General features: G+C 38.5%; 1 protein-coding gene across 2 annotated transcripts in view; it reads right to left on the bottom strand.

Moving 5' to 3' along the window:
- FAF2 (Fas associated factor family member 2) overlaps positions 1-15,243 on the bottom strand; it is a 69,130-nt gene that overhangs the window by 14,954 nt on the left and 38,933 nt on the right. For both annotated transcript variants that reach the window (XM_006747916.3, XM_081826360.1), the window contains 2 exons: positions 2,988-3,122; positions 791-867 (listed from right to left, as the gene is read on the bottom strand). In XM_006747916.3, the coding sequence (XP_006747979.1) occupies positions 791-867; positions 2,988-3,122 (212 nt within the window). The remainder of the gene's footprint in view (positions 1-790; positions 868-2,987; positions 3,123-15,243) is intronic.

The raw sequence follows: 15,243 nt of genomic DNA, 5'->3' as shown, positions 1-15,243 counted from the left end.
CCCAGACCACATATTCTAGCTCCATCTGTTGCCCTGGATGCCCATAAAACATTTTAGTTCCAATAAAGCCTAGGTATGGGTTCATTTACTCAGCTCTAGACCAGATGCCCCAAGACTGATATGCCAGAAACTTGGTCCCCTTTGACATTTTCTAGCCCTGGCCCCTCTTTGTCTTCCAGTGCTGAGCTCTCTAAATGGTACATGAAGGAAGCAGTAAGAAAAGTGGAAGTGTGAATCAAGGGGGTATACATATGAAAGGGTGCCAGTGTCAGCAACCTGAGGTTGCCAGGACAGAGGAGAATGTATAGCAGTGTCTGAGAGGTAAAACTGTTGTGGGTGGGGAGAAAAATGGGTAATCTCAGAGCAAGAAAGTTTGTTGGGATTATGAATAGTCAGATGAAGTTAGATTAGGTTTAGGGTAAAAGTTACAAGGAGTGTACTAGATAATGGTTGTTAGAAAGAAAAGGGTGTGAAGATTAACTAGAGAATGTAGAGGTGACAAACATGATGGGAGGGAGGATAATGATAAATGTAGGCAGACTGACCCTGAGAACAACAAGCAAGACTACTTTACAGGGTTAATTTAAAACAGTTCCATTTCACAACATCTGTTATGTTTGATCAGTTTAAAATATTGTCATACTATATTAAAAGATTGTTCAGGAAGAGTATTCAATGTGATGACAAATTAGCAAGTCAAAACTAACAGAGCATAAACCTTATTCTGGTCTCTGTTTCAGCTCCGAAGTCTGCCCTATTGCTACTGACGCATAAATACAAATGTACATACCTAAATATATCAAGTATTGTGTAATAGGTAAACCGGAATGGAAGCATTATCAAGTAATAACCCCATCCAAGCAGCCCCTGAAATTCCAAAAACAAAGTTAGACACCATTCTCTCAATCCCTAATACCCTACAAAATGACTAGTTCAGATTTTTACTCTTTTTTTGTTCTTTCACATGATTCCTCCCTCCACAATATGGGTTCCCTTTTCCTGGCCACATCATCCTTCTTAAAGACCAACTGCATTTCATCTCATTTCATCTAATACCATCATATTTTTCTCTTATCACATAATTTCTGTATTAAATCTGCTTCAACACTTTCTGCAGCTACTTATACTAGTTGCCAAATTTAGTTACAAGTATGCCTCCCTAATCATAAATATTCATTCTTTCCTTTTCAGATTTACACATTAAAATATGGTATACATAAGTAACAAGAAAGATAACCACCATTACCACCTTGGACATTTGTATATAAATGACAAATAATTACATTAACCACAATTATAAATCCCCATATAGCTGCCAATCTTAGTAATAATACTAATTATTATTTTAGCAATGCTGATTATTGCTGCTTTTATTATTAACTAGAATATATAAGGGGCTCTATAGTTTATAAAGCATTTCTCCTATGTCATAATGTGTTAACCTGAGACCTTCCCTGTGTCTATGGCCAGGAAGCACTGAAGCCCCATGGCTGACATTAGGGTCCCAAACACTGAGTCAAACCCAAAACAAACTGAGGAAATATTAGGCATATACAGAATTTCTGGAGTCATATAATTGCTCTAGGAATCTGTTTTCTTCTACTTCAGAATGCCCCATACAACCAGTTAGAAACCCCATTTTTATAACGTTGTCAAGTACTCCACACAAAAAAATGTATGATAATGGAGTAAATTCTAACTGCTGCAAGGTTAGAGAGAGTGCTTTTTTGGAATTCTAAATCCACATATAAGAGGTTGAGCGTAGGGGCGCCCGGTGGCTCCGTCGGTTAAGCATCTGCCTTCGGCTCAGGTCATGATCCCAGGGTCCTGGGATCGAGCCCCACGTCGGGCTCCCTGCTCAGTGGGAAGTCTGCTTCTCCCTCTCCCACTCCCTCTGCTTGTGTTCCTTCTCTCGCTGTGTCTCTCCCTCTCATTCAAATGAATAATAAAATCTTTAAAAAAAAAAAAAAAGAGGTTGAGTGTAACTCTAAGAATAAGAAAGAGAAACTCCAAAAAGTCCTCTGAAGGGGCGCCTGGGTGGTTCAGTTGGTTAAGCGTCTGCCTCCGGCTCAGATCATCATCCTGGGGTCCTGGGATTGAGCCCTGTGTCGGGCTCCTTGCTCAGCAGAAAGCTTGCTTCTCCCTCTCCTTCTGCCTGCAGTGGCCCCTGCTTGTGTTCTCTCTCTTACTACCTCTCTCTATATATATGTCAAATAAATAAATAAAAATCTTAAAAAAAAAAAAAAGTCCTCTGCAGTTCATTATTAGTATACATAGCTGACTTTCCTAATTAGACTGTAAGAGCAATTTGAAGGGGGAGGACTGGCTCTTTATTCATACCTGGATCACCAAGAGCAAAATACCAGGTACAATGGAGCACTCTTAAATGCCTGTTGAATTTAAAGGAACCACCATCACCTCCTTGCTACTAGCCCTTCAAGACTAATTTCAAAGATATGGCCAAGGTCTCCATAAAGATTCTAAGTAACTCCCCCAGAAGTAGCTTAAAATTAAGTAAAATGAAGCAACAAAGAACCAAGTAAGCATTCTAACTTAAAAGTGAAAATGAAAGACCTAGGGGTGCCTGGCTCAAGTGGCAGGACATGTAACTCTTGATCTCACGGTTTTGAGTTTGAACTCCATGATGGGTGTAGAGACTACTTTAAAAAATAAAATCTTGGAAAAAAAAAAGTGAAAGATCTATTGAACATGTAGCAAACATTTTTAGACATGTAAATAAAACTGTGTACTCAAAACAAGGTACACAAAACTCTTCAAAAACTAGCAAAAAAAAAAGGATACTTACCATATCAATTCATTGAGGAATCAAGGGAAAATGATAAACCCAATAAATCTACCAAGGAGCCAGTCTAGCTAACAGGTTCACATTCTGAATATTTCCTTTACTCCTGTCATACAGAGATCAATACAACCTAGTGAATGGACTTGTAAAATAAGGGGGAAATTCCAGCTACAAAATAACTTGCCCTTGGTTGTGGTCTCGAGACAACATAACTGTAGATCCTGTGGTCAGCTGTATTAACTTGCAGGGGTCGGGATGGAGGTGGGTTGAAAACACTTGGTACACCTTCTTGCTCATTCAATCGGTCCTGTACAGCAGCCTGAGAAGGAAAAAAGAGCAGTTAAGAGTTTCAGTGACACTCAAATCAACCCAAAAGAAAAGATGAGGCAACCACTGCTTGGTGTTTCAAAAAGGATCACCTGATGAGTATATCTTTATAGACCTTTAACTTGCTATGCTGGGAGGCAATGTGTGGTGATAGCTCCAGAATTCACAGGAGTCCAAGAAACTTGTCTGGAAGCTCTATTTATGCAGCAAACACAACTGCTTTTATTCAGATGGTATGTGTTATTAAGGGTGGCTGGGATCCAAGGTGCTTCACTGTAGGAAGGAAAGCCATCCACGGAGAATAGAATGTAGAAACTGCCCCTAGAGCTGTGCAATGGAGCAGTCATAATGAGCAGTTTGATGGAGGGCTTGGCTTTGGAACAAAGAAACTTAGGTCTGAACAAAGAACCTTAGCTCTACCACTCAGAATAGTCGCTTGGATTATGAGCCTCAGTTTCCTCATGTGCAAAACGAAGGAACAGTTTTCTCAGGGTTAATTTGAAAATTTAATGAGATGTCCATATATAAAGATCCCAATATAATTCCTGACAGAATATTCAATAAAAAACCTTATTCTTTTTAATAAAGATTATTTATTTTAGAAAGAGGGCAAGTGCACGTGAGTAGATGGGTAGAGGGAGAGAATCTTAAGCAGACTCCCCACTAAGTGTGGAGCCCCACACAGGACTCCATCTCACGACCCCGAGATCATGCTCAGCCAAAACCGAGAGTCGATTGCTTAACCGAATGAGCCACCTAGGCATCCCCAAAAACCTTACTCTCTTAACTCTGCCCCAGAAAATTGTATTTGTCCCAGCGTAGTAAAAAATTTGGCCCTACCAAAGAGAGATCTGGTTTTGGGCTTTGGATTCCGGGAGATAATCTATAACTGATAGAAGTGTCTTTGTTACCAGATCTTAGGGTGAGAATGGCCACCCCAGAAAGACCAACCATATGGTTTAGGGTGGGGACTTTGTGTAATGAGTTATCAGTTGATCTGGAGACTGAGCTCAATAGTAGGCAACCAATCAATTCAATCATGACCATGTAATGAAGCCCCAATGAAAACTCTGGACACTGAAGCGGAGATGAGCTCCCCTGGTTGGCAATATTTCATGTATAATGTCACAAATCTTTGATTCCATGAAAGAGGAATATGGAAGCTTTGTGTTTAGAATTCAAGATTCTGCCCTAGATGTCTCTTCCTTTAGCTGATTTTAATCTATATCCTTTCCCTGTAATAAACTATAACCCAAGTGTAATAGCTTTTAGAGAACTCTTCCAGTGAATTATCAAACCTGAGGGTGGTTTTGGGAAATTCCTGAACCTGCAGTTATTGTCAGAAGTGAAGGTGGTCTTTTAAGAACTTGTGTGCTCTCTAACTTTGACAGCTGGCTTTAAATGTTGCAGTGTGACTAACATCAGGTAGTTCTCTAAGTTTTCATATTTTTCAGTATTAAGGCACAATCTGATGTGGAAAGAGCAGTCTTTCAACAAATGATACTGGGATAACTGGATACTGACATGCAAAAGAAATGACATGTATAATATGATCTCACTGATATGAAGAACTCTTAATCTCAGGAAACAAACTGAGGGTTGCTGGAGTGGTGGGGGCTGGGAGGGAGCGGGTGGCTGGGTGATAGACATTGGGGAGGGTATGTTCTATAGTGAGTGCTGTGAATTGTCTAAGACATGAATCACAGACCTGTACCTCTGAAACAAATAATACATTATATGTTTGAAAAAAAAAAAAGAAGAAGAAGAAGATAGTAGGAAGGGAAAAATGAAGGGGGGGAATCGGAGGAGGAGACAAAACATGAGAGACTATGGACTTGAGAAACAAACGAGGGTTCTAGAGGGGAGGGGGTGGGGGGATGGGTTAGCCTGGTGATGGGTATTAAAGAGGGCACGTACTGAATGGAGCACTGGGTGTTATACGCAAACAATGAATCATGGAACACTACATCAAAAAAAAATTAATTAAAAAAAACACTTGAACTCCTAAATCACATTATATACAAAAATTAACTCAAAATACATCAAAGACCCAAATGTAAGAGCAAAAATTATAAAACTCATAAAAGAAGACAAAAATCTTCATGACCTTGGATTAGGCAACTGTTCCTTAGACATGACACTAAAGCACAAGCAACAAAAGAAAAAAATTAGATAAACTGGACTTTCATCAAAACTTTTGTGCATCCAAAAAAAAAAAAAAAAGACAAAGGGACACTACCAAGAGAATCAAAAGACAACCCCTGGAATAGAAGAAAAGATGTATATGTATCTGTAAGAGTGTGGTATCTAGAAAATACTAAAAACCCTTACAACTCATCATCAAAAAGATAACCCAATTTAAAAATGGGCAAAGGACTCCAAAGATGACATACAAATAACCGACAAGCACATAAAAACATGCTCTATATAATTAGCCATCAGAAAATGCAAATCAAAATCACAAGACAGTACTTCACATAAGATACTAACAACTGTTGGTAAGGATGTGGAGAAACTGGAACCCTCACACACTACTGCTGGGAATGTAAAATAGTATAGCCTCTTTGCAAACAGTCTGGCAGTTCTTCAGAAGGTTAAACATAGAGTTGCCATAGGACTCAGCAATTCCACTCCTAGGTATACACCCAAGAGAAATGAAATCATCTCCACAAAAACCTGTACACTAATGTTCACTGCAACATTACTGATATTGGACAAACGTGGAAACACCCAAGCATTTATCAACTGTGGTATATTCATACAAGAGAATGGGATTTGACATTAAAAGGAATGAAGTACTGATACATACTATGATATGCATAAATCTTGAAAACATGCTAAGTGAAATAAGCCAGACACAAATGGACAAATATTGTCTGATGCCACTTACATGAGGTATCTAGAATAGCCAAATTCTATAGAGACAAAAAGTGAAATTATGGTTACCAGAGGCAGGGGAAGAGGATAATGGGAAATAACTGTTTAATAGGTACAGAGTTTCAGTTTGGGATGATGAAAAAGTTCTGAAAATGAAAAGTGTTACCACTGTCACAACAATGTAAATGTATTTAATGCAACAAAATTGTAAACTTAAAAATGGTTAAAATGGTAAACTTTTTTGATATGTACATTTTACCACAACACAAAAAAATGAATGCAGTACTGATACATGCTTCATATGAAAGTTCAGAAAAGGGAAATCTATAAACAGAATGTAGATTAGTAGTTGCTTAGGAGCAGGGAGGGATAGAAGTAGGTGGATAATAGCTAAAGGGTATGGGGTTTCTTTTGGGGGTAATGTTCTAAATATTCTAAAACATTTGGGGGAAAATGTTTTAAAATTGATGGTGGTAATGGCTGCACAACTTTGTGAATATACTAAAAACTACTGAATTTCACATTTTAAATAGGTGAACTGTTTGGTATGTGAATTACATATCAATAATAAACCTGTTACTTAAAACCCACAACTGACAGCAATTGTTGTCAATTATAAATCAGAACTTCCAGGCAAAAATTTTGGAAAACTTGTATTTGCCATTGTAAACTTGGCAATTTCCTAATACCTTTTAAAAGCTTTTCTGATGAGTATGGTGGTGCTATTAATACATGAAATTATATAGTAAAATGCAACAACATTTGGAAGATCTATATTAATTTAGTGAACACTATTTTCCAAATAACCAATGCCTGAAGTTATAAAATCATGCAACGGTCAAAGGGGATCCTTACAAAGTGCAATGTCAATCACTTTTCAGTGGGACCTTAGGGAGGGGAGTGACAAGGGAAGCACAAAGCCCAGGATGGTGAAGGAGAGACCAGAAGTAGTCTTTTTATTTATTATTATTAACACATAATGTATTATTTGTTTCAGGGGTACAGGTCTGTGATTCATCAGTCTTATACAATTCACAGCGTTCACCATAGCACATACCTTCCCCAATGTCCATCACCCAGCATCCCCATCCCTCCCACCCACCTCCACTCCAGCAACCCTCAGTTTGTTTCCTGAGATGAAGAGTCTCTTATGGTTTGTCTCCCTCTCTGGTTTCGTCTTGTTTCATTTTTCCCTCCCTTCCCCTGTGATCTTTTCTCTTGTTCCTTAAGGACACAGACAGAGTCAAGTTAGACATGAAGTCAACTGCCATGTTGGGAGAATACTCAAACAGTCCCATAGAGCATTTCACATGGCAGAGAACTGAGAGCCTCCTGCCAACCACCAGCACTACCCTGTTAGATGTGCTTGGGTTTCCTCTTTAAAATTGGTGCTCATGGTTTGGCTTTCTACAGAAGACAACAATACCTACAGAAGTAATGGGAGGAGAAAGCAGGTGGCAGACACCAGATAGCTTACCTGATAGCTGCTGCTGCCAATTCCACTTCTGACTCATGAAAGCCTTTAAAGAACAGTTTATTCTTGGGAAACAGGTATGGGGGAAGTTCAAAACGAGAAAGAAGGACTAGAGGTATAACTTAAGAAAAATATGATTGGATCCAGGATCCTGAAGCTACCTATTCCCAAATATTCTCTCCATAGGCAAGGTCAAGGCACAAAGCAAGAGGGGAGTAGCCAGTGGGCTTCAAGGATGGTGGGAGGGAATGAACTGAAGAAAAGTAGATCTTAAAAGTTTTCATCACAAGAAAAAAAAAATCTGTAACTATGTATGTTGACAGACACTAACCAGACTTATTGTGGTGATCATTTTGCAATATATACAAATACTGAATCATTATGTTGTACACCCAAAACTAATAATGTTATATGTCAATTACACCTCAATAAAAAAACATTTTTAAGTAAAATAAATAAAAATTAAGGCTAGACCTCAAAAAAAGAACTGAAAAAAAGTGATGTCCCTCAGAAAATTGTGTTTCAAACTACTAACAACATTAAAAAGACCATTCATGGGGCACCTGAGTGGCTCAGTCAGTTGAGCATCCAACTCTTGATTTCGACTGGGGTCATGATCTCAGGGCTGTGGAACTGAGCTCCAAGAGAGGCTATGCCCTCAGTGCAGAGTCTGCTTGTCCCTCCCCCTCTGCTCCTTCCCCCAGCTCGCATATGCACTCACTCTCTAAAATAAATAAATCTTTAAAAAAAGACCAATCATAAGAAACGAAACAAAAAACAAAATGCAATACAGATCAACAGATTTCAATGTAAAGGAGAATGAAGAGTTCCTTCATATGGTTTCAAATTCATATTACAACTAACCCTTAAGAAACTACCATAGTATCAGAGAACATCCACGGTTATCTGGAAAGGCAACTGAAATACTCTTCCCATTGCCAACTATAATTGGGTGAAACTGGATTTTCTTCACATACTTCAACTAAAATGACATATCACAACAGAATAAAGGCAGCGCAGATGAAAATCCAGTTTTTTCCTCTACTAAGCCAGACATTAAAGAAATTTGCAAAAATTTATGTTAACATGTAATGAGTTTATTTTTAAGATGAACTAAAAATTTTTGTTTTAATTTGTAATATGGTAATAAATATCAATTGATAAAACCAATATAAACAGAAGCTCTATGGAGGTTCTCAATAATTCTTTTTTTCTAAAATTTTATTTATAGTCCTCAATAATTCTTAAGTGTAAACAGTGGCATGAAAAAAAGTTTGAGACCTCCAGATTATTTGGGGAAAAATATACACATATATTTTTAGACAGGCATAAAGATATCTGGAAACAAAAAAATGTTAATATTACTACATTGGGGATTTAGGACTAAGAGACTGTGATAACAAAGTGATTTGAATGGCATTTTTTTTTTCGTATTTCATCTTAGGCTTTAAACTCTTTAAAGCCAGGATTATTTTAATGTATTTCATGTATTATTTTTATGAGTTACTAAAATAGACTAAAGTGAAAAAAACTATAAAGATGGCATAATCGCACTTGTGTAACAAGAAAATTATACTTCAATCTATGGAGTCATATAAATAAATATAAAAGTCTGAAAGGATATACACTAAAACTTAACACCAGCTATCTAAGAAGTGGTGGAATTAAGGGAGAGCATTTTCTTCTTTATGCTTTTCGGAATTCTTTGTTGTGGGTATGCACATGTGCACAAGTATTTTTGCAACAAGCTTTTAATATTTTAATAAGTCATTTCCTATTAAAGGATGGTTGACATTGTACCAGGTAACTGAAAATCAATAAAAAACAAGCAGGGGCAACAATATTAATACATCAAAGTAGAATTTAAAGCAAAAAGCACCATCTGATATTAAGAGATATTACAAGAAAGCTCTAACAGCCACTTGTCTTTCTGTGTCAAATAGCCAAACTATGTAAAATTAGAAAGTGTCTCCCCAAAAATAAAACATAAAATTTATTAATGTACTTTATCTGCACCATGGACTGCCTTTCTACAGCATGTACAAAAGATTAGAATTTCTTCTGATATATTTGTTATTAACATTGGAAAAGTATATACATATATTATCAGTACACTAAGCAAACTAATACACATAAGAAGGTCCAGAAAAGGGCGCCTGGGTGGCTCAGTTGGTTAAGCGACTGCTTTCAGCTCAGGTCATGATCCTGGAGTCCCTGGATCGAGTCCCGCATCGGGCTCCCTGCTCGGCGGGGAGCCTGCTTCTCCCTCTGACCCTAACCCCTCTCATGTGCTCTCTCTCATTCTCTCTCTATCAAATAAATAAATAAAAATCTTAAAAAAAAAAAAAAAAGAAGGTCCAGAAAGACATACATTAAAACATCAAACATGGTTATCTCAAGTGTGATTACCAAGAACTTTCATTTTATGTATGTATGTATGTATGTATGTATATAGGTATGTATTAAGATTTTATTTGAGAGGGCGCCTGGGTGGCTCAGTTGGTTAAGTGTCTGCCTTCGGCTCAGGTCATGATCCCGGGGTCCTAGGATTGAGTCCCACATTGGGCTCCCCATGCTCTGCAGGGAGCCTGCTTCTCCCTTTGCCTCTGCCTGCCACTTCCCCTGCTTGTGTTCTCTCTGTCAAATAAATAAAATCTTAAAAAAAAAAAAAAAAAAAGATTTTATTTGAGAGAGCGAGAGAAAGCACCAGGAGGGAGGAGCAGAGGGAGAGGGAAAAGCAGACTCCTTGATGAGCAGGGGGCCTGACTGTGGGGCTCAATCCCAGGACCCTGAGATCATGCCCTGGGCTGAAAGCAGATTCTTAACCAACTGAACCACCCAGGGCCCCTAAGCCCATAGTCTTACATTGCATAAATTAGATTTCATTGGACATTGCCTTTTAAAAAAAATTTTTTTAGAGAGTGTGAGCGTGTAACAGGGGACAGGCGGAGGGAGGGGGAGAATCTCAAAAAGGCTCCAGGCCCAATGTGGGGCTCAAACCCACAACTCCAAGATGATGGCCTGAGCTGAAATCACAGCCTGATGCTCTACCGACTGAGCCATTGAGGCGCCCCAAGAACTTTCATTTAAAATTTTATCAACTCCAGGGACACCTTGGTGGCTCAGTCAGTTAAGCATCTGCCTTTGGCTTGGGTCATGATACCGGGGTCTGGGGATCGAGTCCCGCCATCGGGCTCCTTGCTCAGTGGGGAGCCTGCTTCTCCCTCTGCCTGCTGCTCCCCCTGCTTGTGCTTCTCTCTCTCTCACAAATAAATAAATAAAATTAAAAAAAAAAAAATCATCAACTCTGTGTTTTAAATTTGGGATTTATAATCAGAAAAAAAGATATCACCAGTGAGAAATAAAGAAATCCAAAGTGGGGCTCGATCCCAGAACCCTGAGATCACGACGCTCAACTGACTGCAACACCCAGGCACCCCAGGAAATAGCAGATTTTAATTATACATGTAATAAGATTGATTAAATACAGACACCTCCAACAAAAAAATACATTCCTTGATAAACACCTAGTTGTCAACAGTGATTACTTCTTAAAAGAAGGAAAAGAAATGAGGTAGGGGTTGGACAGGGATGACATGTAAGCAACTTACATGGGGTGTGATTTTATCCATATTTGTTTTCTTAATTTTTAATTTATACTTTTATATATACATTTTTTCTTTTCAAATTTTTATTTAAATTCTAGTTAGTTAACATACAGTGCAGTATCAGTTTCAGGAGCAGAATTCAGTGATTCATCACTTACATACAACATCCAATGCTCATCACAAGTGCCCTCCTTAATGCCCATTACCCCATCTAGTTCATACCCCACCCTCCTCCCTCCATCAACCCTCAGTTTGTTCTCTATCATTAAGAGTCTCTTATGGTTTGTTTCCCTCTGATTTCTTTTTTCCCCCCTTCCATATGTTCATCTGGTTTTTTTCTTAAATTCTACATATGAGTGAAATCATATGGTATCTCATTCTCTGACTTATTTCGCTTAACATAATACCCTCTAGTTCCATCCACCTCATTGCAAACAGCATGATTTCATTCTTTTTGATGGCTGAGCAATATTGCACTCTGTGTGTGTGTGTGTGTGTGTGTGTGTGTACATACAACATCTTCTTTATCCATTCATCAGTCGATGGCCATTTGGCTGTTGTTGATAATGCTGCCATATATATATAATGCTGCTATAAACACTGGGGTGCATGTACCCCCACGGAATCTGTATTTTTGTATCCTTTGGGTAAATACCTAATAGTGCAATTGCTGGATTGTAGGGTAGTTCTATTTTTAACTTCTTGAGGAATCTCCATACTGTTCTCCAGAGTGGCTGCACTAGTTTACATTCCCATCCAACACTGCAAGAGGGTTGGTTCCCCTTTCTCTGCATCCTCACCAACACCTGTTCTTTCTTGTGTTGTTCATTTTAGCCATTCTGACAGATGTGAGGTGGTATCTCATCGTGGTTTTGATTTGTATTTCCCCTATGATGAATGATGTTGAGCATCTTTTCATGTGTCTGTTAGTCATCTAGATGTCTTCTTTGGAAAAATATCTTTCATGTCTTCTGCCCATTTCTTAACTGGATTTATTTAGTTTCCGGGTGTTGAGTTTGATAACTTCTTTATAAGGTTTTGGATACTAACCCTTTATCAGATATGTTGCTTGCAAATATGTTCTCCTATTCTTTTTAGTTTTGTTGATTGCTTTATCCATATCTGTTTAAAAGAAGTTTGAAACAAGTACTGCGAAATGCCTGGTTTTCAGGAGCTGGATGATAGGTCCATGGCTTTTCACTTTATCTATTTTTCTTTAAGTTTAAAATATTAATTAAAAAAATACATCTCAGGGCGCCTGGGTGGCTCAGTCGGTTAAACGTCTGCCTTCGGCTCGGGTCATGATCTCGGGATCCTAGGATCAAGTCCCATGTTGGGCTCCGTGCTTGGCGGGGAATCGTCTTCTCCCTATCCCTCTGCCCCTCCCTCTCCCCATCCCCCTCTGTTCTTGCTCTGTCTCTGGCTTTCTCTCTCTCAAAAAAATAAGTAAAATCTTAAAAAAAAAATAAAAAAAATAAAAAAAAATCTCATAATGTTAATGGAACATTATTAAGCCATAAGGACCTCAACACATGCCTATATGAAATAAAATGAAAGATTAATATGAAAAGGATAAACAAAAAACAAAAAAACAAGCTACTAAGAATTCCAAATATGTTCCTAAATAACTTTTGGGTCACAGAAGAAAATCTAAACTTTAAAAATGTATTTTCAGAAGAAAATTCAGTCTTAAATGCAAGAAAGAACATAAATAAACCAAACTATAAAAATCAAGATGCTAAGAAAATATAAATCTACAAAAGGGTGAAAATAGATTTTTATCTTTTCTTAAAAATTTTTATTTATTTATTTGAGAGAGACAGAGAGAGCACAAGCAGGGGGAGTGAGAAGGACACGGAGAGGCAGCCTCCCCGCTGAGCAGGGAGCCAGATGTGGGGCTCGGTCCCAGGACCCTGGAATCAGGATCTGAGCCAAAGGCAGATGCTTAACTGACTGAGCCACCCAGGCACTCCAGATTTTCTTAAATAAAAAAGCAAAAGCAAAAACAAACAAAAAACAGGAAAAAAAAAAAAAAACTGATAAATATAAGAGCTTTTTATAAACCAAACACATAAACAATAAACCAGTCTCTAGCAAGTCTCATTTTTTAAAAAGGAAAACATAATAAAAACAATGAGGGCTGCCTGGGTGGCTCAGTTGGTTAAGCATCTCTGCCTTCCACTCAGGGTCCTGGGATTAAGGCCAGCATTGGGCTCCCTGCTCAGTGGGGAGTTTGCTTCTCCCTCTCCTTCTGCCCCTCCCCCCCATTCATGCTCATGCTCTCCCTCTTTCTCAAATAAATAAAAAAAATCTTAAAAACAAACAATGAGGGGATGCCTGGGTGGCTTAGTCAGTTAAGCGTCTGCCTTCAGCTCAGGTCATGATCCCAGGGTCAAGTCCCGCATCTGGCTCCTTGCTCAGCGGGGAGCCTGCTTCTCTCTCTCCCCGTCTGCTGCTCCCCCTGCTTGTGCTCTCTCTGACAAATAAAAATTAAATTAAATTAAAAAAACCCAACAATGAGAAGAGGGGCTAACAGAACAGATACAGAAAAGAGTAGAAGATATGCTAACTTTGTATAGCCTATGCTAAAAAAAAATTGAAAATCTCTAAGAAAAAAGTGTCTCCTAAGAAAGCTTATCGAGAAAGATGTAGCAACCTCACACCAGTCAGAATGGCTAAAATTAAGAAGTCAGGAAATGACAGATGTTGGCGAGGATGCGGAGAAAAGGGGAACCCTTACATTGTTGGTGAGAATGCAAGCTGGTGCAGCCACTCTGGAAAACAGTATGGAGAGTCCTCAACAAGTTGAAAACAGGGCTACCCTATAACCCAGCAATTGCACTACTGGGTCTTTACCCCAAAGATACAAATGTAGTGATCCAAAGGGGCACCTGCACCCCAATGTTTATAGAAGCAATGTTCACAATAGCCAAACTATGGGAAGAGCCCATATGTCCATTGACAGATGAATGGATAAAGAAGAAGTGGTATATATATATATATATGTATATATATATATATATACATATATATATATATATACATATATATATATATATATATATATACGTATATATATATATACATACAATAGAATACTACTCAGCCATCAAAAAAATATGAAATCTTGCCATGTGTAACGATGTGGATTGAACTAGAAGGTATTATGCTAAGTGAAATAAGTCAATCAGAGAAATATGATTTCACTCATATGTGGTATTTAAGAAAACAGAGGGGGGCGCCTGGGTGGCTCAGGTGTTAAGCGTCTACCTTTGGCTCAGGTCATGATCCCAGGGTCCTGGGATCGAGTCCCACATCGGGCTCCCTGCTCTGCAGGAACCCTGCTTCTCCCTCTCCCACTCCCCCTGCTTGTGTTCCCTCTCTCACTGTGTCTCTCTCTGTCAAATAAATAAATAAAACCTTTAAAAAAAAAAAAGAAAGAAAGGAATAACATTAAAAAAAAAAACAGAGGATCATAGGGGAAAAGAGGAAAAAAATAAAACAAGACGAAATCAGAGAGGGTGACAAACCATAAGAGACTCTTAATCATAGGAAACAAACTGAGGTGGCGCCTGGGTGGCTCAGTCGTTAAGCGTCTGCCTTCGGCTCAGGTCATGATCCCAGGGTCCTGGGATCGAGCCCCGCATCAGGCTCCCTGCTCCACAGGAAGCCTGCTTCTCCCTCTCCCACTGCCCCTGCTTGTGTTCCCTCTTTCGCTGTGTCTTGCTCTGTCAAATAAATAAATAAAATCTTTAAAAAAAAAAAAGGGAAACAAACTGAGGATTGCTGGAGGGGAGGGAGGTGGCGGATGGGGTAACTGGGTGATGGACATTAAGGAGAGCACATGATGTAATGAGCACTGGTATTATATAAGACTGATGAATCACTGACCTCTATCTCTGAAACCAGTAATACATTATATGCTAATTAATTGAATTTAAATAACTTTTAAAAAAGATATAGCAAAGAAATTATGGACGGGGAAAACATGAAAAAGTTAATAGAGAACTGGCAGAAACAAATTCTAAGTGCTTTCTTTCAAATCTATGCTATGTATCCTTCTCAATTCATTTTATCAAGTTAGTCATCTTATAAAGCCAGCACATGCTTGAAATAAAAATCTAACAAGGAGAAAGCACAAAATTATCATACAG

Source organism: Leptonychotes weddellii, chromosome 7 (genome assembly GCF_054177405.1).
Source record: "Leptonychotes weddellii isolate Sample4059 chromosome 7, ASM5417740v2, whole genome shotgun sequence".
Classification (NCBI taxonomy): Eukaryota; Metazoa; Chordata; class Mammalia; order Carnivora; family Phocidae; genus Leptonychotes; species Leptonychotes weddellii.
Note: the sequence above shows the minus strand (reverse complement) of the source record. Positions and strands in the feature narration are given on the sequence as shown.